Raw genomic sequence first — 24496 nt, 5'->3', positions numbered from 1 at the left:
TTCAAAAATAAGAATTTATATTCAAACAAAGGATATCGTGGACAAAAGCAATGTTGGGGAACACCTCCACAATTACACTCTGGCCATCTTGCATGCATCCACAGAAGCCACACAGGCGAAGGCTTCTGCATCATGAGTCATGGCAGAGAATGAGAGGCTGGGAGGCCTCTTGCAAACATCTCTCACTCACCTCCCACCCTCCCCAGGGAGAGAGATAGTTTCTCATCACCGCCCATTTTCTGATGAGGGAAGAGGCTTTCTGCCAGATCCTTTCAGAACAGAGAAGCAGACTGTGAGACCGCTGAGCACAGTTGTGAATGAGATCCCTGGCAGTGGGGTGTCACGCAACTCACCTTGCAGTTATCTGGCCCCTTTTATCCTGGTGTGTGGAACTAGAACCACAGGAAGCTGACACCTTTGGCTAATCTTCCTTTCACTGTCTATGTAAGTAGTAAACTGTCTAAATCTAAAAGCAGCTCATTGTATCTTTCCTGACCAAATCAGTCAGGTCTTGGTCTTGGCCTTGCTTTGTCCTGTGTAGGCTCAACAATTAACAGATGAAAAACCTATAGAAGATATTTGCTATGTCTAAAACTGACCTTGAATTAATATCTAAATGAACCAAGGAGTTATTTAAAAATCAGCAAGCAAAAGAAAGGAAATCCAACAGGAAATAAAATGATCAGAAGTGGATGATACAGTGCAGTAAAAATGCCTAATAAGCCTATACATAGATGTTTGACCTCATCAGTTATCTAAGAAACACTAATTTTAAAATATTGAAGTGTCATTTTGTACTCATCAGATTGGCAGAAACTAGAAAATTGGGTTAGATTCAGTATTGGTAAGAATATGAGAAGGAGTGGACCTTCAAGCTCCAATGAGAGGAATAACCCAGAATTCTGGAAAGCAATCTGGAACATCTATGTGGAGTAAATCCTACACTCAGTGTCCCACCCCTGGTTATACACTCTATTGCAGTTACCATTTTTTGTGTCCTGTTTAAGAAATATTTGTCTAGTCCAAGGTCATATTTTCTACATTTTCTTCTAGAAGCTATAGTGCTTACACCTTTCATATTTAGGTTAATGATCTATTTGGAATTAATCTTGTGTATTGTGTGAGAGAAGAGTAAAGACTTTTTTTCCTATGTCACTATCCCATAGATGATGATCACCAACCTTTCTCACTCAGTCACAGAGGCACCTTTGCAGTAATCAGGCAAATGTATGTGCATGGGTATATTTCTGAACCCTTGGTCTATTGGGCTTTATGCCAACTGCATGTGCACTCTAGAAAACATCTTCTATGGGTCCTCCAGGCACAAGAATGAGGATGTTTTTTTTTAAATTCTGTTTTTTGTTTTTGTAGGGGTTTGCCTTTTTTTTTTTTTTTTTTTTGTGGTAAGCTGTTGTAGCAACTTTGGTGTCCATCCCTAGGGGAATGGAATAGCAAAATCTAACACTTACATTATATGGAATCCTACATAGCAGTAAAAAAAAACAAATCAAAGATTTAGATTTATACATAGTATCAAGGACAGTCTCAGGAGCACAATATAGAGTAAAAATTTATAAACTGAGTTACAGTTTTCAAAAAAGGTAAAATTATGACTCTCATGCAAATAAAAATAAATGTGTTAAATGTTTTATTTAACCCATACTCAATGAGTGAACCAGGCAGATGTTAGAAAAAGAAGTCAAGCATAAATTTATATGGAGTAAAGGAATGCTGAAATGAATTGCATGGAGAAACAAACCAGTTTGGGGTTTTTTGTCTCTCCCCAGCAGAGGAAGGAAGACAAGACAGAATTTGCTTGTTTATCAATTACTTATAATTTACAGAATTATAAAATAGCTCTCATTGAATCAGAATCAGAGAACACAAGGAAGAGTGTGCTAGAGACAATGCAGTTTTCCATGGAAATGCACATTTTTCCCCCCTTTTTAATCCCTCCCACCACACTCCCACCCTGACCCACGGATGTTGCTGTTTCTCCTTAAGAACTGGATCTCTGAAGGCGGGGCGTCTCCTCCCAGACGCTCACGGCGTGCACCTGGGTCCTGACATACCCAGGGCCTGGCACACCAGGGGCCTGGTACACCTGGGGTATGGTCCATGGCTCCATCTGGGGCGCGAACTCAGGATCTTCTGCGTGCAAAGCAGATGTCCTAACCACTACACTATGGAGCCACCCGGAAATGCACATTTTTCATACAATGAAATTTGTTTAAAATAAAGCACATGAATCAATTCCATGTATTTTCAAGGATCTACGCAAATGTAAATATACATACGAAAAGTAACATACATTAAATGTATTAAGAGGATGCCTCTGGGGGGAAGGGTAGGAAGTACAGCTATTGGATAAAGGCGGAAAAAATTACAAAACACATTAAACCGGGTGAATGGTAACATAGTCCCATGAGTGACTGTGTGCTATGAAATAAGGAGTATGTTTTCTCAGTTTAGGACACTTGAAGATCTTAAATTAAAAAAAAAAAAGCAAAAGCAAAAATAAAGTTTGTTTGCATTCTTTGTTTGCAATTGACCTCTCCTCATCTATCTTACAGGTAGGTGTTACTTCATAACATAAATGAGAAGATTTAGGTCCAGCCTGGGACAGAAATTGGCTTATGCAAAATCACACAGTGTGTGGGATAGGAGTATTCAGGTAGGAGGAACGACTGGACTGGAAGAGCCGGGATGCAGGAGATGGTAGATAGGTAAGCACATTTGACTCTCATGAGATTAACTCAGTAGAGTGGCCCAGTCCTGATATGGTGATGGTCTCTAGACCACCATGCAGGCAAAGGAGGTACAATGAAATGACTGCTCCCCTTTAATCCCCATAAAGGAGCCTGGTCATTGAAAACCAGCTCCTATCCAAAAATGACCTGCCTTTGCTTCCAAAAGTAATCATTTCTGATTTTATGAGGTTTTGAAAACTTCGGTTTACAAGATGCTAAAGTGGAATTATTTTCACTGATGTCACTGCCTTGGGAGCTGAATATTCCAAATGTCACTGAACAATTAATGATCCTGTTGGTATCCCAGGAATAGATTAGAGGAGATTGGTGGGAAATAGGAGTCATTTACTTAAACATACTGATGTTTCCAAGAAAAGTACCGTAACTTTTGAACAGGAATAAAATAAGAATTTATTTTCTGTGTCTATGTTTTTATGCTTCAGTGTGATATGTAGCACATAATGTCCAATACATTGTTTTGGTAAATAGGAACTTGTTATTATAATATAACTCTACAATAGACAGAGGGTGTATTTGCCATAACCTAACAAAGAATGGATATTTATTTTTCATTTAATTTGTTTTTGGTTGACAGTAAAAAAAAAAAAAAACTTTAAAATTTGATCTCCTTTAATTTTAGTTTTGGCTGATATTGTTTAGGTAGATACTGTGGACTTACTCACCTTCTATTCTCACCTCCTGGTGAGCATGGGCCCACCACGGCCCAAATATAATATAGACCTTCCCATATCTGCACTGTTACAGCTCTCTTTGTTGAAAACTCACTCCTCCTTTGGGGCGTACTCTGTCTTTTATTTCTTTTATATTTTCACCTCCCAAATTCCACAAGACTACAGCTTTCCTCAGCCTGGCCCATCTCCTTCTAAAATACACCTTTAATAAATCTTACTTTTCCTAAATCTCACTGACCTGTGATTCTTTGCTGCATCAGCAAGGAAGAACCGAGGACAAATGCTAATTGCACTTCTGCGTCGTTATCTGCACCACGCCCCCCCATGTCACTGGGTGACACCAGAGTTCAAATCACCCCCAAATGGTAACATGGGGACAGGGAGTATACGGGAACTCTGCACTGTCTCCTCAATTTTGCTGCAAACCTAAAACTGCTCTAAAAAAAATCAAGTCTATTTTTTTAAAATGACCAGAAGAGTGATGGGTCTACCATAGGTTTTAAGGAGAGCCAGAGAATTTCCCCAGCAAAGCGAGTCTAGACAGCTGTAAGGGAATGAATACAAAGTTTGTTTGAATTATGCTTTGTAAGTCTTAATTATGGTATTTAAGTAAAAATCATTTGCCATTTCCTTGGCCTCTGATTACTTCCTGGGGTCTCTTTCCACAGCTCATTACTCTTTTTCTCCCTCTGGGTAAGAGCGGCTGGGCAGAGATCTAACAGAAGAAGTTTAGGAAGCCTTTTATTTACCTGAGAGAGAAATTCATTTATTGGTTTATTTACTGACCAGGGAGTGGAATGTAATGTCTGCTAGGGGAGGAAGGCATGCCTGTCAGCTCCTGGTAGGGTGACTTTGCTGCTTCCCAGGGTTTGCCTTACCCGGGGAGTGAGAGAAATGAGCAGTATGTGAAAATGAGCCGTCCATGCCAGCCACAGCTTCAGCTTCCCTCCTTCCTCTGAAGAAGAGACTGGATTGCCAAGCAGCAAAAATCCTCACCCGCCTCTCCCACCTCCAGGTCTTCCTGTCCTGAGGAGCCCAACCTAGCCCCATTCATAGTTTCCAGGGCTAGCCCTGCTTCATGTCCAAAGACTCCTGAGAATAGAAGTGAGGAAAATCAGGGGACAAGCTCTGGGGAACCACTAGGACAAGGTCCATCTAAAGTTACACCTGCAGCCACCATCTCAGTCTCCTAATTCATTTTCGCCCAAGCATAGCCCTAGTCTCCACACACATGAGGCCCAGGCTTTCCAGAGAAGGACAAACAGGACTGAGAACACCAGGCCCTTTTTCAGGATGAATCCCCAAGTCAGAACAATAGCTGGCATTAGCAGGCTAGAATGGTCAGGGGCAAGTGGCGGGCCTAAAAGGTCAAGGGCAAGTGTTCGTGTCCTAGGTTTAACCCTCCTAAATCCAAGATATCTGCTGAATGTTTGCTCTGAAGTTCAGCCTGCTCCCTTTCTCCTGACCATGAGAGCAGCAGAGCAGGGGTTTCCACCCTTCGAGGATGGGCCTTTACCTTTCCCATGATCCTTTGCCCTGGCTCTCACCCTAAAGAGATCTACCTGGTCTCCTGCCCCTAATATCTCTCCTTTCTGCATACCTCCTGCACACAGTTACTGTGTCACTCTGCACTGAGCCCTCATTCCTCCTCTCAAGGGGCCAAGGAAAGCCTTTCGTGCTCTCCATTGCCTACAGGACAAAGTGCACTCAGGGTTCTCATACTCTGAATTTATGGTCCTGCTTTAACCTTACCCATCTCTTCTCTACTCATCCAAACTGCCCACCTTTGCAATTGACATACTCCATGTGTGCATTCCCACTGCCTGCTCCTGGCATGGCAGCCACCTCCTCTCCTGCATTTATTACTCCTCTGCTACCTTCAAAGTTTCTGCCCCTATATTTAGTGTTCTCTACACCCACCTCCAGCCCCCACACCCCAGCAACTCTGGGTAGGGAAGGATTTCTGTCAATCCCATTCCTTAACTCCAAGGAAGAAGCTGCTGATTGCTCAGGTTACATTCTCACCTGAGCCACCTTTTCTAGGTAATGCCTTAACATCAGGAGTATAGTACACTTATACATTCTTAGCTCCCCAAACCCCAGCTCCTTTCCTGTGCAGCTGATGAATAGGACTTCTGCTGCTTTGAGACAGTAACATTCAAGGCTTGCTTGAGGACTTCAGGATAGAAATAAAAGTGGAGGTCTTTCTGTCTGCTGGGGTTCAGAACTCCCTCGGCCTTCCTGGAGCAGGAGACAGTCCCCCATGTGATCCAGCCTGGCTCTCTGTAGCCCATGTATGGGGCATGAGCAGAGGGCTCCAGCTAATCCCAAAGTTTTATTCTGCTTTGTTGTGGCCTCCTTGCAGTGACCCTGATTCAGTCACAGTTTATGCTAAATCCAGACTGCCCTTTAGGTTTGGTTATCTTTGATAGGTGCCATGTTCCCAAAGAGATAAAAAACTCTTGAGGGCCTCGACTGACATCAGACCTTTACTGGGTGCCCAGAGAATGCTTGATGAAGATGGGACAGCATACCCTAAGCTTGCCAGGTTGTTGCCACAGACTGGATAATTAATCTGAGCAGGAGAGGGACCTCCAAGATGTTTGGAACAATTTTTCTTCTCCTACAGTCTGAGCATTCTTCTCCCAAGTTCATCGCCATGGCACTGTACTCTATTCGGGGGATAAAAGTTCATAGGATCCTAGATGGTCAAAGGCGGAAGAAGCATTCAACATCATCTAATCTAACCACCCAAGGAATAGGGTAGACAGGGAATGTTCAAAGTTGCTCAGTAGACAGCAGCAGAGCCAGCACTGGGACCCACGTCTCCTGACTCCATTGCTGTGTATTTCTGTATATCTTGCTGGTCTCAGCCTTTGGAGTCTTGTCCAATGAGCCTAGACTAATTTTTCAGCTCTCAGCACCCATGTCCACCCAGCCCATCACAGTCAAGTGCCCCACAACAGGTTCTGCTCCTGCTTTCAACCCATCATGGAGCTTGTCCATTAGGCAGGAAAGCTCCCTCCTCCTGCCCTTCATGCCCCACCTTCTCTCCCTGAAATTCCTATTTCAGGTCTCTCCCTTGTAGTAGGGCTGGGTGGATAACATTCATCACCTCCAAATATCATCACATTATGTAAGTTTCTTTCTGTGGTTACCCGCTGCAATGCTGTCCCCCAGCTGGAAAAGGAAAGAATAAACAAAGAAAAATTCCCCCATAATCTACTGAAGGAAAGTACACATATCTCTGAGCAGGCCCAACACCACTCCAGGAAGAACTCTCCATTCATTTGTTTTAATCTAACTAAAAAACAACCCTTGGGTGTCATTTCCTCTCCATGCAACCATAGTATTTACTCAGATGTCCTTTTCAGAGGATTATATTCTTGTTTACCTTGGAAGACCAATAAGTCCTTTGAGCAGGAACAATCTATACCAGACTGTTTCCTTAGCCACGTTAGCCTAAAGTTTTCTCCAATTAATGGAGAAAGGAACATAAAGCTGCTATCAAAACTCCACTGCCTGTTATGTGTGGTCTGATGAAAATAATTATGTTTACATTTATCCTGTGTTGAACTTGATATCACTGTCATTCAACAGTATGGGCTCAGTCATTCTAAATTATTTCTCTTGTTGTCTTTACTGTCTGAATTACAGAACCAGACAGCTACTGAATGATGGATTCAGAGCTGATGGGGCCCAAGCTTCTACTGGACAAACTTTGCCAAAGGTAAAATATAAGGTCTTTGTTTCTCTGAACTTAATAAATACAGAGAAATCTAGAGAATTGGAGCCATTGAATGTCACCGTGGAGAAAGCCTAGAAGAGGGTGAGGGACCTACTCAAGGTTACTGAGTAGGTTCAGAGTAGAGAAGGAGTAGGAATCCAGGCCAGTGCACCTCCTGTTATCCTGCAATGACCCCACTTATCTTTGTAAAGAGCAATAGTTTAGTACTTCCACGTGAACCAATACTAAGACCAAATTAATAAAAATGTTCCTGAGTATAGGGCAATGAAACTGCTTAACTGACTGTATAAAACCATTTGTAACCAGTCTGTTAATTATCGGGTATCACTGGATGTTCTTAAAGAACTGGGGATTTTTTTTTTTCTAGCACGTGGGTTCAATAGTTTCCCTCCAGACCTGCCTACAGCATTGTCATTTTGCTTAGTCAACTCTTTATTTCCAGACTCTACTATGAAGTTGAACTTCAGCCCAACCCTGGCCTGATATTCACATATTCGAGTTAGCAGGAAGCAGACAAGCAGTGTCCTGTGTGGTGGAGGCCTCTCCAGCTCAAAAGGAGAAGATGTATTGAGAAGCTTGAGACAGAAGTTTTAGGCTCTACCTTCCTAGCTCCATCTCTACTGTGAGTAGACAGACTTTCTAAGAAAGGATGGGGAGAATTGGCCATGCTCCCACCAAAGAGAAGCAACTCAAGGTCAGTGAAAGGCCCTTCGTTTCGCAGTCTACTCCTCATCTACTACTTTTTAAATCCTTTGAAAAAGGAGACAGTTTTTACTGGCTTTTCCAGTATTCATCAAAGACAATCAAATCAGAAAGATCTCTGTAGGAGCGCAGCTGCACCATGTATCAGCTGAAAAACGTAGTGAGGAACATAGCCTGTTGGAGCCTTTTTCCCTTGTGCAGTAGAAACAGCGGCAATACTTGGCACATAGTCATTCAGTTATCCAGTTCCTCTAGCAGATTCTCCGCCAGAGTAAGATTTTTTGAGATGACCTGGTCCAATTTTCTTGTCTTACCAAGTAAGAAAACTGAAGCCCAGAGAGGAGCTATGATTTCCTCAAACTTGCAAAGCGAGAGAGTAGAAGACCCAAGTGCTCTGATTTCGGGTGGAGAGCTTTCCCCATTACTCTGTGCCCTCTCTCCAAAGCAACCCTCATGGCAGATGGAGCTCTGGCCTGTGGCTGAGGAGCTCAGCCTCCACAACCTGACCAGGCTCTCACTGCTGCTCACCTTCACACTGTATCAGCAAAATTGTAGGAAAGGGCACATGGGGGTTCTGAGGTGAGAGATCAATCAATCACACACTGGTGCAGCCCCAAGTCCTGCCTCTGTCACTGTGATGCTGATTACAGCATTGATAGCATCATCCTCCAGAAGATATCTCCCAGCCTGGGCTTGGTTTAGGTCTGTGTTTCTAGTGTTTTCTAGTGTTTATGCGTACCAGCGTCTCTGGGGGGCCCTGGCTCCCCACCAGCTGCCAGGCTTTGATGCCGGAGGCATATAGCGCAATGTTTAAGTACGGGATATGGTCAGGTTCCTTCCTTCTAGTAGGCACATTTTCTTCTCTTTATCCACAGCTTAGAATCCTAGAATGAGAAATCAAAGTGCTTCACTGAACAGATGATTCTCCCACCATCCCTACATCCACAGACTGCACCTCAGATACAAGAGCACATGCAAGAGTCTTAGTAGCTTAAGCATTTAAGAGTAATTTAGGATTTCTGTCAATTACTGTGAAATGTTTTAACATTTTCACCAATATACACACAGATGGAACCGCTCAGGCAAAGGCAAAATATCGATCATGTTCAAAGTTTGAATCCAGGTGATGAGTTTATGGTGGCTATTCTTCCTATATGTTATAAGGAAATTTTTCATAATAAAAAGTTTTTAAAAGAAAAAAAAAGGAATTTAACCAGTTTTACCACCCATGCTCTATTCTACCTGTGGTTCCCAGACATGTTCCTTGCTTTCAGGTATGTAATACTTTATATTAGCTCTTGCTGTCCCCAAGCTGAATGCTCTTCCCACTCCTCTCCACCCATAGCCACACCATTTGGTCCCAGAAGGAATCTACTGAACGGTTCCAGCTAACGCTAATCCTCTCAACCTTCCATATCATTGATCACCCTACACCTGGTTACAGCATCATCATCATCATCGTCGTCGTCATCCACTATAACTTTTCTTAAGCACTTATTAAGCCCTAAATACTGAGCCAAGTATTTTATAGCAGTCTGCTGTTAAACTCTTAGGACAACTCTCTGAAGTAGGTACCACTTACAAATGAATACTTCTGAGGAGATATTATTTACAAATGAAGAAACTGAGGCTAAAAGAGGCGAGAAAACTTCCTAAGGTCACATATATGGAGAAAGTGGAAGAAACGGGATTTGAACCCAGCTCTGTCCAATTTCAGAACGTTGAACCTCTTTTCTACACTCCCTCTCTGTGCTGTGCTAGAGTGACTTCCACTGTATTTTGGTCTTCATATTTCCACTTTAACTTTTTCCCTACTCATGTTCCTCTACCTTGGTGCCTGAACATTCCTTTAAGGGGAGACCATGCCTTATACTGCTTTACACCTCCCAGGGTATCAGCATAGCAATGAGAGATTGTTTCGTCGACTTCACATAATTTTCTCAATTTTCAGGTGCACTAGAGGAACTCCCATGTTCTGTTTTATCACACAGTCCCTGCTGGATTAAGGTCAACCAGCACAGTCTTTATTTATTACCTTCCTGATCCCATTTGAGTTCCCCATAAAGAAGAGAAAATCCCTTTTAGTAAGTACCTCCCCTTGGCATTTACCTCCCTCTCTCTGCCTCTCCTTACCTGAGGCCTAGAGCAGCAGCAGCAACAGCAGCAGCAGCAGCAGCCATTTCCACCACCACCACCCCCCAGAGCCTCATCCTCTCCATTCTATCCACTCTCTGGATCTACTGTGTGCTGGCCATTCTCAGGGGCTCTAGCAGCCACTAGAGGATGTTGCCTCACATGAATGTTTTCCGTCTTCCCTGAGAGGCTTAGCTGTTACTTTGCAATTGAGAAACCCTGAGGGAAATCTAGTGAGAGGACACAGCTCAGGAAAATGCAGAAGATGCCCTTGTGACATCTTCCTTCCTGCTTTCATTATGTCATCGCCCTATTGGACAACACTCAAGAATTCTCCATTCTCCACCATAGCAAATCTAGACCCATCCATCTGATGTCCCACCTCTACTCCACTCACTTCCTCAGGTTACCAAGATATTCTCATCACTGGACCCTGACCACTACATCCCATAACCCCTCCTGTCATTCTCCCTGTCTGGAGTGACACTGTACATTCACATTTGGTTTGCCCTTCAAGGTCCAGTTCAAACCTTCCTATTGACATGCCTTCTTTATTCTTACTCTACACCATGATTCTTAAGAATGGTCATGTGGCTGAATCAATAGAGAAGCTTGGCAAATATACACATGCCTGGTTCCACCTCCAGAGACTCTGACTTGGTAAGTCTGGGGAAGGCCCAGAGATTTGCATTTTTTTAATAATATATTTTATTTTTCAATTGTAGTTGGCATACAATATTATATTCATTCCAGATGTACAATATAGTGATTAGACATCTGTATAACTCACAGAGTAATCACCCCAATAAATCTAGTACCCCTCTGACACCATACATAGTTATTACAATATTATTGACTATATTCCTATGCTATACTTTATACCTCCATGACAACTTTGTAACTACTAATTTGTACTTCTTAATCCCTTCTCCGTTTTTCACCCACCTGCCAAAACCCCCTCCCATCTGGTAACTCTCAAAATGTTTTCTGTATCTATGAGTTTGTTTCTGTTTTTTTTTGTTTGTTTATTTTGTTCCTTAGATTCCACATATGATATTTGTCTTTCTCTGACTTACTACAGTCAGTACAATATCCTCTAGGTCTATCATGAAACATCTTTTTCCATCCCTTTATTTTCAGTCTGTGTGTGTCTTTTAATCTGAAGTAAGTCTCTTGTAGAGTCTTGTTTTCTTATCCATTCAGCCATACTATCTTTTGGCTGGAGCATATTTTTCTTCTTCTTAAAGAAATTCCTCCAACATTTCCCATAATACTGGCTTGGTGGTAACGAACTCTTTTAGCTTTTTCTTGTCTGGGAAACTATCTGTCCTTTGATTCTAAATAATAGCTTTCATGGATAGAGTAATCTGGGTTGTAGGTCCTTGCTTTTCATCACTTTGAATATTTTGTGCCAAACCCTTCTTGCCTGCAAAGTTTCTGTTGAGAAATCATCTGACAATCTTATGGGAGCTCCCTTGTAGGTAACTAATTGTTTTTCTCTTGCTGCTTTTAAGATTCTCTCTTTGTATTTAACCTTTGGCATTTTAATTATGATGTATCTTGATGTGGGCCTTTTGGATTCATCTTGGGTGGGACTCTCTGAAATTCCTGGGTTTATACATTTATTTCCTTCACCAGGTTCAGGAAATTTTCTGTCATTATTTCTTCAAATAGGTTTTCAATTTCTTGCTCTCTCTCATCTCCTTCAGATAGTCCTATGATGCAAATGTTATTATACTTGATGTTGTCCCAGAGGCCTCTTAAACTATCTTCATTTTTTGGATTCTTTTGACTTGTTGCTGTTCTGATTGGGTGTCCTTGGTTATCCCATTCTCTAAATCACTGATTCGATCCTCCATTTCATCCAATCTGTTGACTCCTTCTACTGTACTCTTCGTCTCATGTATCGTATTCTTCATTTCCGACTACTTCCCTTTTATGTTTTCTATATTTATTTTTATATTTTCTGTCTCTTTGTTAAAGTTCTCATTGAGTTTAATCTACTCTTCCCCTAAGTTCATTGAGCATCCTTATAACACAGGTTGCTCCATCCAGGTGATTCCCTGAGACTCCACCTCTCCCAACTTTTGAGCTCACCCAAGCCGCTTCCACTGGTTTATTCCATACAAGTGGCCTGTCTTGGCTCTTGCTACAGACTTTCCTAAAATCTCTCAAAGACTCACAAAACCCAAAGAAGCAGCATCTGGCCTCAGCGTACCCTGTACGCTCTTGCCGACCAGCTCCAAGCCCCACACTAGTGGCAGCCAGCCTCGGTTCCTACCTTGAGTTCTCGAGGCACCTATAACCCTGTGTTATCCAAATTGATGGAGACTCAGATATGGCAGCACCTGCATTTGCACACTGGGATTGGGGAGGGCTCAACAAAGGAACAATGGGTACAGCCAGCCCTTCTGTCCAGGAGAAAGCTGCCCCTCCAGCCCTTGCCCTGAAGCCTGACAACCCAGTGTCTCTCCATATGTCCCTGGGGCTCCTCAAGCAGCTGCCTCAGAGCAAGTGAGTCTGTCAGTGAGTAAGTCCAGGTGTGGGCCCTTTAAGAATAACGCCTATAACTCCTGCAGCCCCCCATCTCACTCATCCATAATCTTGCTAGTTTTCACAGCCAGAGATTGTGGAGACTTCTCTTCCTAGCTTTGGAACCCTGGGCTGGGGAGCCCAGTGTGGGGCCAGGACTCCTCGGTCCTCAGGTTGAGGAGAGGCTCTGCAGCCAAGATAACCTTCCAATTCTCGATCACCACACATGGTTGTGGGTTTGGCCCATCTTGCATCCCTCCTACTGGTTGAAGGTTACTTCTTATTTTTGTCCCTAGTTGTAGGGCTTATGTTCAGCCAGACCTCAGGTGACTTTGCATGATGATTGCTCTGTAGTTTTGCTATAATTGTGGTGTGGTCATGAGAGGAGGCGTCCACGGCCTCTACCTTCTAGGCCATCTTGACCAGTTGCTGAGATTTTCATTTTAACAAGCAACCCAGTTGCTTCTGAGGCAAGTGGTCCAAATAGACAATGCCTATAAAAGCTCTATATGAGGTCAAATGGACCCCAAGGCCTCAAGGCTTTCCTAGGGTTCTCTGCCTGTGTACGAGGTGTGTGCTTCCCTAAGCCCCCAGTCTAGGCATCGAGACCACAATTAAAATGGTACTGGGAGTAACTACCATGGAATGAAGGTCTATTATGTGCCAAGTGCTTTACTCAGGTTATCTTATTTAATTCTATCAGCTTTGGGAGGTTGTATAATGAATATTTGTCATCTTTTAGGTCTCTAGCACCCAATGCCTTTTCTGTTTGGGTGATATACCCCAAAGTGTGGGTCTCACTAAGGTGCAGAGCTCAACTTCCCTTTCTATTGAGTATGCCCCTTTTCCCTGGTATCTATGGTACAGGCATATGATTTGACCTAAACTTGGCCAAATACGTGAGTCTTCCCAGAATTCTGGATCCTGAGGGTGTGATACAAAACGCAGGACCAGTTGGAGATGACTGCACAGAGGCAGTTTAAGCATTGAGAGTCCAGGAATGGTATGGTGGCAAGTACTGGTGGCTTCAAGTGTACAGGGGCAGTAACATCAATGGCAAGTTCATCACCTGACTGTCTCATGAAATAACCTCATCCGTGGACTCTACTCTCCATTCTCTCTTGGTTTCTACTGTTTTCAAAACCTGGTCTTTCAGCCTTCTCATCAACTCTATGAGCTACTGACTTCCTTCTAAATTTCTTTGCTGTTAAAGATAGCCAGAATTGGATTCAGTTGTTGGCATCAAGAATTATGACCAGTATTGGTTATTATGCCCATGAGGCAATGAAGAATATTTCCAGGATGAGGACTAGAGAAATTAACCGAGTCACTCAAGATCAGACACATTTCAAGGATGTTATAGAGGTGGGATTCAAAACTGGCTGTTGTTTAATTCCAAGGCCTGTGTAATTAACCACATAACACTATCATATCATTGAAGGTCTTAGCAAGAAACAGGTGGCTCACTGAAACTGGGTAATTGCAAAGCATTTGATAAAAGTGTGGCAGAATTGGGGAAACCATTAAGGAATGCCACAGTATCCTGAGGCCAGTGATAGTGGTGAGTTATTATTACCTCTGGGCCTAATGGTGCAAGGGGATGGAGCAGTTGCCCAAACTTGGAGATAGTAGCTGTTGGGTGAGGAACTTGAAGAGGCCTCCAGTAGAGAAAGGCAGCCACTTCACAGAGAGGGAGCCCAGAGGTAAAAACCCTTCCTTCAATCTCTTTCCATCCTCTGCTCTGCTTTCATACTGCCCAGTGGCTAAACCCAACCAGAAGCTGGTGGGCAAGGGAGTCTGTTGACTTAGCCAACGTTGGTCAGGTTCCTAGGCACAGAGCAGGAAGGAAAAGGATGAAGAGTAGGCCTGCAAGTGCAAATGGAAAAGCATCCAGCACAACCATTTGTCTTCCAATTTTGTGTATAATTTCTCAGGCAAGTTTAATATATTGGACTTAAACTCTACTTAATCTATAACTAAGTTAAGCATACAAGCACACTACCTCAAGCAGTTGGTTACATCTACTATGACTGTGTTGTGGTGTTTGGTAAGGAGCATGAAGACTCCTCGGAACTCTAACTCCCAAGCAAGCTTGAGAACCACTGATTGCTACCTGCTATGATTCAGTAAGTCTGGAGGGGCCCCTGGAATTTGCATTTTAATCTAATCCCCCGGGAGACTCTGAAGCGAGTGGTCTAAGAACAACAGTTTAAGAAACACTGCCCTAACGTGTTCTGCCTCTCCTAGATAGCATTTCACAATGGTACCTCCCTTGCCCCTGGTCTTTTTTTGTCAACCTCATGAACAAGGGCAACATTGAAATTGCTAAACTCCAGGCCTCAGACCAGCAACCTCAGAAAGCAAACATGTAGTTACTGCCTCTGAGCTGCTCAGTTCTCTTAGGCAGGAAAACAGGTGCACTGAGAACAGTTTCTGGAACAAGTGCTTCTCACACATTTAGAAATCATGTGAGTTCTCTCCACACATCTAACAGACTCAAAATTGGGAAATCAGAGCTAATTTCTCTGGGTTTAGTGCCATCCCTCTGAAGGGTTCAGACAGAGCAGTTGCTCTCAGATTGATAAGGAAGGTTTTATATGATTGCAGTGGGATCAGGACAGGAGAGTGGGGGAACTCTACCTTAGCACTCAGGTACCTTTCATCTCAGGATTGGGGGAAGTCATGCTGGTTATAGGAATATGTTTTTCTAACACAAGAGGATAGTGTGTGGTAAAGTGTATTTGTTCTTGGGGAATTTAGGATGAAATTGGCCTTGGCCATTCCTGAATTGGAATAGAAGGACCTATTATCTTCTCCTGCTAATGGGGACCTTTCTCCTTTAGAGCCAAAAGAGGTGGGAAATCAAAACACTCTGATTTAAATCTGTTGGCATTTGCAAGACACGGGTGGGTCTGGACACCTATTTTGTGGGTGATCATGGGAGCTGAAGGGGAGTTATAGAAGCAGAAGACAGAGTAGGGAACTAGGAGTGAACATAAGAGACTATCCCTGCTCCATGTGTGATACAAGAGAAAGAGGCATTTAGAGGCATTATAGGCAGAACTCCTGGCTTTGAGGGACTTAGTCTGTAGTAAAAGACCTCTTCAGTTTTTGTTCCTGCCAGTAAGTGGTGACTTACTACTACTCATGTGGCCTCATTCTAGTCACACACTTCTCTGCCTTCGTGGGATTGTTCTGAGGATCCAGTGATGAAGCACACAATAGACAAATGATATTCTCTATTAGTCCTATACTTTGAATCCTATCTCACTCTCCCAGTATGTCCCCAGGAGGCATCATTCTGATTAACTTGATTTCTCTTTCCCAAATATGGAATTCTCATTGTGGCATCAGGTCTTCTTCTCATTTTATAGTTTTCAACACCCTTTACTGGGAGTGTTGGAAAGGGTGACAGATGAAGGGAGATGAAGAGTCTGATTCTAGAGAAAGGAAATTCCCAGCGGTGGGAGAGCAGAATTTTTCTGTAGTGGAGCTTTGTACAGGTCAGGCCAAAATACTATGGTCCAGGGCAGGGACCAAGACAGATTTTGTAGCTGTGCCCTCTATACCTCATGACTCCCTCAAGACAGTGACAGTGAAAAGAATTAGACTATGTCTTTATTTAATGCAAACCCTGAACCACTGATGGAATGGAGGCTCAGGGTATGTTAGGGGCTGTATCTTCTATTCTGATGGAACAAAGCACACACCCAAGTTTATTAGTGAAACGAGGGGAGTTAGCAGGGCCAAGAAGGTAGGACCCTGAGCCTTATAAATAACCTGTGTTACAAATTCAACTCAGTCATCGTCTCACTCCTTTCCTTCCCCTTCACAGTCTTCTTCTGTCCCAACTGCCAGATGGGCGTGCATGAAGGTCACAGATCATTCTTGTGGGTTCATGGACCTAGGGTCCAAATGACCTCTGAGTGACAACCAACAGGATGGTGAAGACCAGGCTCTTACTCAGGATTCCACACACCACGAAAACAACAATGCTGATCAGAGAGATCCTGGGGGAGAGAGAAGACTTAATGTTGCTGCTGGCAATGACACTCCTTCATACTTGATCTTCACTCTCTATAAGTCCTTCACACCCTTTACTTTATCTACATAGGTCCTTCTAGAACCTTCTCCATACTGACTGTCTCTATACATTTAGTTCGCCCCGTTTCCTGTATTTAATTGAGAACATAAGGTCCAGAAGTGGCAGCAGGGGGATAGGGCAGGCCAATTAAGCTCCTCTTCCTCCACTGTGATGAGTGGAGAGAGGGGGTCCCAAAGCCAGTAAATTCTCTGTTCTCAGCATCATGACCTACTTCCTGGGAGAGGCACCTTATCTCTTTGGCCTCAGTTTCCTCATCTACCAACTGAAAAAAAAAATCTAATCCTTGTCAAAATCCCATCATAAATTTGTATAGATTTCAGCAAAAATGATTCTAAATGTCCTGGATAAACATCAGTAGAAAGCATAAGAAAGGGATAGAAATGAGTGAGGACACTTGGCCTGTCCAGACTCAGTAGATATGAAAATAGATTATAGAACAACTAATCGGCATGATATGACACAGGAACAAAAAGGGAAATAGGTAGCAGTGAAACAGATTGAAGTTCAGAGACAGATCTAATGTTATATAAGAATTTAATATCTAAGGAAATCAATCAGCAGCCCAGGATGTCAGCAAGGATTTTTAGTTAATAGTCTTGCAGTACAATATAAAGAAAAATTCCTCTTTTCTACAATTTATATTGTATAGCATAATATCTCCCCTCCCAAGGATGGATTAAAGATTTAAATTAAAAATTTTAAATAAAAGAAAAGTCACCAGGAAATAAAATCAAGCACAAGTAAAAAATAAAGCAAAGTAGTAATTTTTAAATTAATACAGTTGCCTACACAAAACTTAAAACTGAATGTACAAGTTAGCAAAGAAACAAATGACATAATGGCAATAAAAGTCAGGAAATGGCCCTTTTGCACTGAAATCTACCCCCAGCCTACGAAACCATCCTTTATCACTGGGAACTAGATGTCAAAGGGTGCTTGGTCAAGTTCAATCGCTGGTGGCACTGGCGAGGGAGTGGGGCAGGGTGGCCAGCCAGTGTCTCTCTGGCCCTCTAGGGTTTGAGCCCTGCTATGCGAAGGTCGCAGCCCTGGGCTCAACTAAGTCCACCTCCTCCCAGTCTCTCCTGCCAGTGTCCTGCCGTATCCCTTTGACATTGTCCTCTAACATTTCATGCACGGGGCTCTTGGGTGCATCCACTCCAGCGGCCAGCATGCAACCCTTCTGGAGAACGCATGAAGGCTGCCAGAACCCTGCAGTGCCTGAGAACTCATGTGCCCCTGGGCCACCCTTACCAAGGACTGGAAATGTGGTATATAAATACTCCGGCTTCCAGTTCCTGATAGACACAACTCTGGGTATAATCTATGGATCAGCAGGGCCCTCTGCAGAACTGAGCCAGAGTTCCCCTCGTGGGACCCAGCTTGGTTATGACACCCTTTGCTAGGCTTCCTTCTCACCTGATCCCACTTCTCTAATGCTTTTATTTAGGATTGCTTCCTAAAACCTTTACACAAGACTCGTCCCACAGCCTGCTTTTGGGGAACCCACCCTAAGACAGAGTGACAAGTGGCTTCCTCTGAGGGGCCTCACCATCCATCCCCAGACTGGGGTCTCAGCTCTTCCACCACCTGGGCAAACAGCTCCCTGTATTAAATTACCTCATTTTCAAACAGCTCAGTGGCGTCTGCTTTCCTAACTGGACTCTAATTGAGAGACTAGTTCATCATTAATTAATAGATAAAGCTAATAGATAAAAGAGGTACAGACTCTAGAAGGAATGTTATGTACTCATTTAAATACAGGGAAAGAAAAGTAGCGACTAAAGGAAAATGTTGACTCTCATACATCATTTATTTTATTTAGTCCACAAAGATTTAATGAATACCTACTATGTATTAAGCACCTACTTAGGCTGGTGCCAGTGAAACAACATAAGGGGAAAAAGGTACCACTTCTATCTACACAGAGCTCACCATCACAGTAATAGAGAAATGGAAGCAGGTACCAGTTCACATCTATTTTGGCAGGAATATTTTAGAAATACTCAATCCTTGTAGGCAAGCCTGCAGTGATACTGCTTCACTTACACCTTATGGATCACACTGCAAATCATTTCTAATTTTTGGAAGACCATTTGGCAATATGTATACAGAGCGATATAAACGTTTAAATTCCTTTAAAAGGAATTTCATTTGAATAAATGATTTAAAAGAAGAAAAAGACATCTACAAGAATATGTTCATCTCAGAGTTAATACTATTAAAAAATGGAAACAATCTCAATGTGTAACAACAGGCAAATCGTTATCTAAGTTATGGCTTTTCCATTGATAGAAAAGTGTGAATTCGTTGAAATTATAATTACAAAGACTGTGTAGCAATATCGAAAAATAGTTTTAGCACAGAAAAATAATGAAAATGTTTATAATTCGAATTACTATTATGTTAAAATATGTATAAAGACTAGAAGAGAATATGGAGAAAAAAGATGTTAGATTAGTGAGAATATGGAAGAATATTTCTTTTCCTGTTAACTCAATATTTCATGATAAACACATTCTAAGACAAAACAATGTTTGATAATAAACTGTAAAGAGGGGTATGCATGCAAAGTTAGTGGTTCTTAGCTTTGCCTGCACAGTAAAATTCTGCTGAAGATCTTATAAAAAAATCCTGAGACCAGCCCCAGAAATTCTGATTCTGTTGGCCTTGGCCTGCAGCAATACTAAAAACAACCCAAAGCAAAAGCAAGTACTCCGGGTAACCCTAACACCCAGGAGCTGCTGAGAACTGTTTGGCTAGATTATCACTTCCATCCCTAGTTTCCCAGCTTCCCTACTGTATAGACAAGGAAACTGAAGCCAAAGAGGGTTCCTGACTCACCCAAAGTCACACAGCCAGTCAGCTGACTGACATTAGAATCCAAGTTCCCTCAAAATGCTTTTCCACTATACCATTAAGCTCCTGGGCTTGGCTGAGGTCCATTGGAATTCAGCAAAGATGCAATTTCCCTCTCCTCTCTCCCTTGGCATGCAAGGAAACACAGAGGGTGAACTGAGGAGAGTGGCAGCCTCACCAAGAGCCTCCTCCTCACTCTAGCACCACCTCCTTCCTCCCCCGGGAAGTTCCACCAGACTGAAGTAACTCAAGTCTGCTCCCCTATCCCTCACTCCCCCACATCCTCTCAGCACATGGGCTGGGAATCATGACCACTAAATCAGGGTCCCAGAGACCTGGAAACCATACCTGATGACATCTGGCCCCTGTGTGGGGTTGACTCCAAGGCCAGGAGAGGAGAGGGTGGCAGTTGACATGGGCAGGAGTTGAGTCACAGCTCTGGGCCTGGTATGAAGCGTGCTCTGGACCTCGAGGGTGATAGGAGGAAGGATGGTATTCGGAGTCAGGCTCTGAGTAGGATTCTTGTCTGAGAAAGGGGTACCTGAAGGACCTGCAAGAAGACACGTTGGATAGGTGGATGGATGAACAGACGGACGGGCAGGAGGTAGGATAAATGGAGCTGAGAAGGGAAATGAAGATGGCCATTCATGAAGCAAGGTTTTCTTTTACTGAGATTAAAAAAATTGTGTGGGGTCAGCCTAGGTCAGAAACAAGAAAAAGGAAAGAATAAAGGGAAAGAGAGAAGGTAAGAGTAGGAGAGAAAAGGAGGAAGGAATTTTCTGTTTATGTCATTGGAAATGCACTTGCCTGCTATTCTTCACCAATCCATATGCTCCCATCTTCTTCGAGAATAATTCCCTGATTACCATTCACTCTGCCTTGCACTCACCTGTACCTGTGGCATATTGCTTCACAAGTCATCTTTTATTAATATATTGTATATGTTACCTTGTGTTCCTTAGGTTTAGAATTCTCCAGGTGCTAGAAACCTGAGCCTGTCTCTCTTTCCTCTGCCTTTCTTAATATCAACATCTACTGCAGGCCTCCTGTGTGCCAGTCTCTACATTAGTTGCTGGGGATACAAAGCTGAGCAAGGCACAGGCCCCTCTCTCAAAGTGCTCAGAGATGTACAAGGAAGACAGGAGAGTAAACAGGCCTCTACTACTCAGTGAGATAGTGTTGTCAATGAGAGGGGACACAAAACGAGTTCTGAAGCCTTGCTACTCAAAAAGGGAGCCGTGGACCACAGCATCAGTATCACCTGCAAGCAGATGAGAAATGCAGAATCTAGGTCCCACCCTCGACCCCCTGAATCAGAGTCTGTATTTGAAATAAGATCCCCAGGGGGTCTGTGCCCACAGTAAGGTCTGAGAAGCACTGCTTTATAAGCATATCGAATGCATGTTTGGGAGGGGGAGCGTGAACCATAACAGCTTCTCAAGGAAACCACTTCTATATGGAGATCTGAAGAATGAGACTAATTTTCCAAGTCTACCACTCGTCTTTTGCTGTACCCCACTTCCTAGAACAGCTGGCAATCGACATGGGCAGGAGTTGAATTCCCTAAATTAGGAATTCCATACACAGAAACTACCTCTCAATATTGGACCAAATGCCTCTCAAATGAGAGACAAGAAGCCTCTGGGAGAAAGACGGGCTGCTAGAAATCCTGAGCTGCAGTTCTGCTGGTGCCACCACATGGCTCTGACCCCTACCCAGCCTGGCTCTCCCCATCCTCTCCCTTCCAGCCCCAGGTCACTTACCCTTGGTCACCACCAGGCGGACAGGATAGAACAGGATGACGGGGTCTTTGGGAGGCTGGTAGATCACACACTGATATAATCCCGAGTCCTCCACTTGAAGGTCAGTCATTTGGACACGCAGTACGCTGTCTTCTGGGATTTCCTCTAGGTGGTACCTCCCCACCTGGACTTTATTGTACATCCCTGAGCCTTTCTCTGTTTTTGCCAAAATCACAGGTTTGCTTCCAGCTGTCAGCCTCTGCCATGCCTTCTGGCTGTAGAGGTACAGCTCACGGGAGAAAGGACAGTCCACCTCCAGGGTCTTCCCCTCTTCTAGGGTAAACTCTTCCTCAGATAAATCAGTTGCAGCTTGGAGTTCTGTAAGCAGGGAATCAAAGTTAAGCTCCATGAGGAATAACTTTCCTCTCTTTGGAAAAAAAGAGGGAGGAATCCCTTCTTTTTCTTGTTCGACTACCCAGAGATGATGCAACTTTCTCTGCAAGCCAGCACCAGACCCCAGATCTTCACTGTGAGTAATTTTTGTTTCATTTTGTTGTTGTTGTTGTTTTGTTTTAACTACAAGAGCTAAACTGCATATAGTTTTTGCAAATCATCAGGATTAGTGCCCCTATAAAGAGGCTCTAGAGAGCCCCCTCGCCTCCTGCCACAATGTGAGGACACGGTGAGAAGTTGGTAGTCTGCAAACCAGAAGAGGGAACTCACCACAACCCAACCTTACTGGCACCCTGATCTTGGACTTACAGCCTCCAGAACTGTAAGAAATAAATTTCTGTTGTTAATAAGCCATCCAGTCTGTCGTATTTTGTTATGGGAGCCCGAATGGACTTAGACAGTAGGAGTTACAGGAGACTGAGGTTCCTTACGAACTTGCCTATCTACTGTGAATGGAGACGATAAGAAATTAATGCTGAAGTGCTATCTGTGCACTGTTTCTTCCACCATTGCAAGAAAGGAATTCCTTCTAATATGTTAATAATAACATATTATTATGATGTAATAAATGTTAACAAATATCGTTTATCACTAAGTGTTTAAAATACTATCTCATATAACCTTCAAAGGTTGATACTGCTATTATTCCTCTTTGAAAGTAAGGAAATCAAGGCACAGGTTATTTAATAAACCAGAGGTTATTAAATGACTTGCCCAAGGTCTCACAGTAGAAAGAGGTAGAGTTAGGACTCAAACCCAGGTAGTCTGACTCTAGAGTCAGCCCTAAACCTCTGAGCTACCTCATGGCCAGAGGTAGCTGTCTGGTTGGGATTACAATAGTCACAACCCAAGGGTGAATAGGTGCCTAACAACTCCACTCCCTGGGATGCAGAAACTAGAAGGAGCTTTTAGTCAACCCCTAACCTACCCCCACAACACATGACAAAATATATATTGCTGATTTTATCTCCCACAAGTACACAACCTTCAACCCTCCATCCTCTTCCAGTACTCCTTTGGAAAAACATGAATGAAACACAAGGAAATGCACTGGTCCATGAGAACCAAACTCCATCTGCCCATCTGGATTACCACCTCAGCTCCAAGCACACCCAAAGCAAGGTTTGTGTGTAAGCTCCAGAAGGTGATCATCTGTGACCTTGCTCAAAGTGGTGAATCCCCAGAAAACACCCTCTCCCTGTGTCTTTGCAAGGCAAACCTTACTATTAACTCACTGTTGACATTTTCCTTTCTGTGGTTATTTTTCCAATTTATTCATAAGGATTAGGAGGAGGAGCAACTAAAATCCCAAACGCTTCCATTTTTAGTGAAGATGTGAGCTGTGCGATAAGAGAAGTAAGGGCCTAGAGATGGAGCAGCCTGAGCAACAGTGTCCTCCAACCCTGGCAGTCAGCAGAGGCCTGGGAGCTTGCCCTCCGTGAAAATAGGCAGAAGGTCTCTTCTGTTCGCTTCCGTGTCCTTAGCAGTAACGTATTTCATGCCCCATGGGAGAACCCTAGGAAATATTTGTTGAATATTTGTATTTAATAAACCATCAATATCGAAAGCGCTATGATGGAATATAAGAACAAAACCTTTAAACTCAAATAAAATTATTTTAGATCATTTCAAGTTTAGATTTATCTTATCGTTTTTCCCATCCAGGGTATTTGCATGTCTCTGGACAACATCAAAATGCACAGACATCCTGTTTCCCTACCACCTTTTCTTTTCGTTCTCAGGCCCACATGTCCCCCTGATTCTGTTAGGTTTGAGAAGAGAAACCGAGCCTGGAATAACTATTTGTTGACTCTACTTTGGATAGCCATATCCCCTGGAACTTCAAAATAAAAGGGAAAATTCTCTCGTGGTGTGACCCACCGAGGTCCTGAGCAGAAGCTTCACCTGCTCACACCACTTCCTCGCCTTACCTGAGATGAAAAACATCCAGAGCAGCCCCGAGAGCCTAACCTTCCTCATCCTTCATAGGCACCAACTCCAACTACCTCTGTGGCTCCTGGGACAGCTACAAAGCAACACCCTAACTAGAGGCTCCGAAAACTTGCACAACAGGATATGATGCCACTACTGGGAGGTTCTGAGTCTGCTGTTCTATTTCCATCACCACTTGCCTTGGCTCCAGACGTCAAAGACAACGTAGGAATCAAGAGGCGGGGCTCAGTCCCCACTACACTTCTCCAAACCTCACTTTCCTGTTCTCGGGGATCATGACAATTACCTTTTCAACCAACCTCACAAAATTCTAATGAGAAGAGTACTTCTGTGTAAATAAAAATAAAGTGTTAAAACAATGCAATATGTATATGCTTTACTGTTGAATTGTACGCTTGAAACTTACTGGATTTTGTTAACCAATGTCACCATAAAAAAAAAAAAGTGTTAATATTATCAGGGGAATAGAGGGCTGCCTTGCTCTCCTGAGGCCCACTCTCTGTTCCCATCCAGTTCAGTTCAGCATAGATAAGAGTGTCAGGCACACAGAAGGACATGTTAGGATAATGATATCTCATTTTTAGTTTTTTTTGTGAGGACTAAATGAGGTCCCTATGGAAAGGGCTCAGTACGGTACCTAACACGCATGTTATTTCTGCATTCTGTCCCTACTCAGTTCCACCCTGTTACACTTGGCGTTTTCTATTGTGAGGCCCACAACCTCTTCATCACCAGGGTAGCATACACCCTGCGCTCGCCCTCGGCATACCGTCACAAACATGGCCTGGGAGCTCACAGAGGTGTAGCAAACCCCAGAAACAATTTGAGAG

General features: G+C 43.3%; 1 protein-coding gene and 1 pseudogene across 1 annotated transcript; both read right to left on the bottom strand.

Annotated features, from left to right (window-relative positions):
• Positions 1–4273: 4273 nt before the first annotated feature.
• LOC120596279 (triggering receptor expressed on myeloid cells 3-like) lies at positions 4274–15241 on the bottom strand (annotated as a pseudogene).
• A 912-nt stretch (positions 15242–16153) lies between these two features.
• TREM1 (triggering receptor expressed on myeloid cells 1) lies at positions 16154–23805 on the bottom strand. The gene is made up of 4 exons (XM_039854392.1): positions 23645–23805; positions 21282–21638; positions 19867–20068; positions 16154–16567 (listed from the first exon to the last, which is right to left on the bottom strand). Exons 1-4 carry the CDS (start codon positions 23691–23693, stop codon positions 16462–16464), a joined length of 714 nt encoding a protein of 237 aa, XP_039710326.1. The 5' UTR covers positions 23694–23805; the 3' UTR covers positions 16154–16461.
• Between the last annotated feature and the right edge of the window lie 691 nt (positions 23806–24496).

The sequence above is a fragment of the Pteropus medius genome, unplaced genomic scaffold (genome assembly GCF_902729225.1).
Source record: "Pteropus medius unplaced genomic scaffold, Ma_sr-lr_union100, whole genome shotgun sequence".
In the NCBI taxonomy this organism is placed as follows: domain Eukaryota; kingdom Metazoa; phylum Chordata; class Mammalia; order Chiroptera; family Pteropodidae; genus Pteropus; species Pteropus medius.
This window is presented reverse-complemented; position numbering and strand designations above follow the sequence as displayed.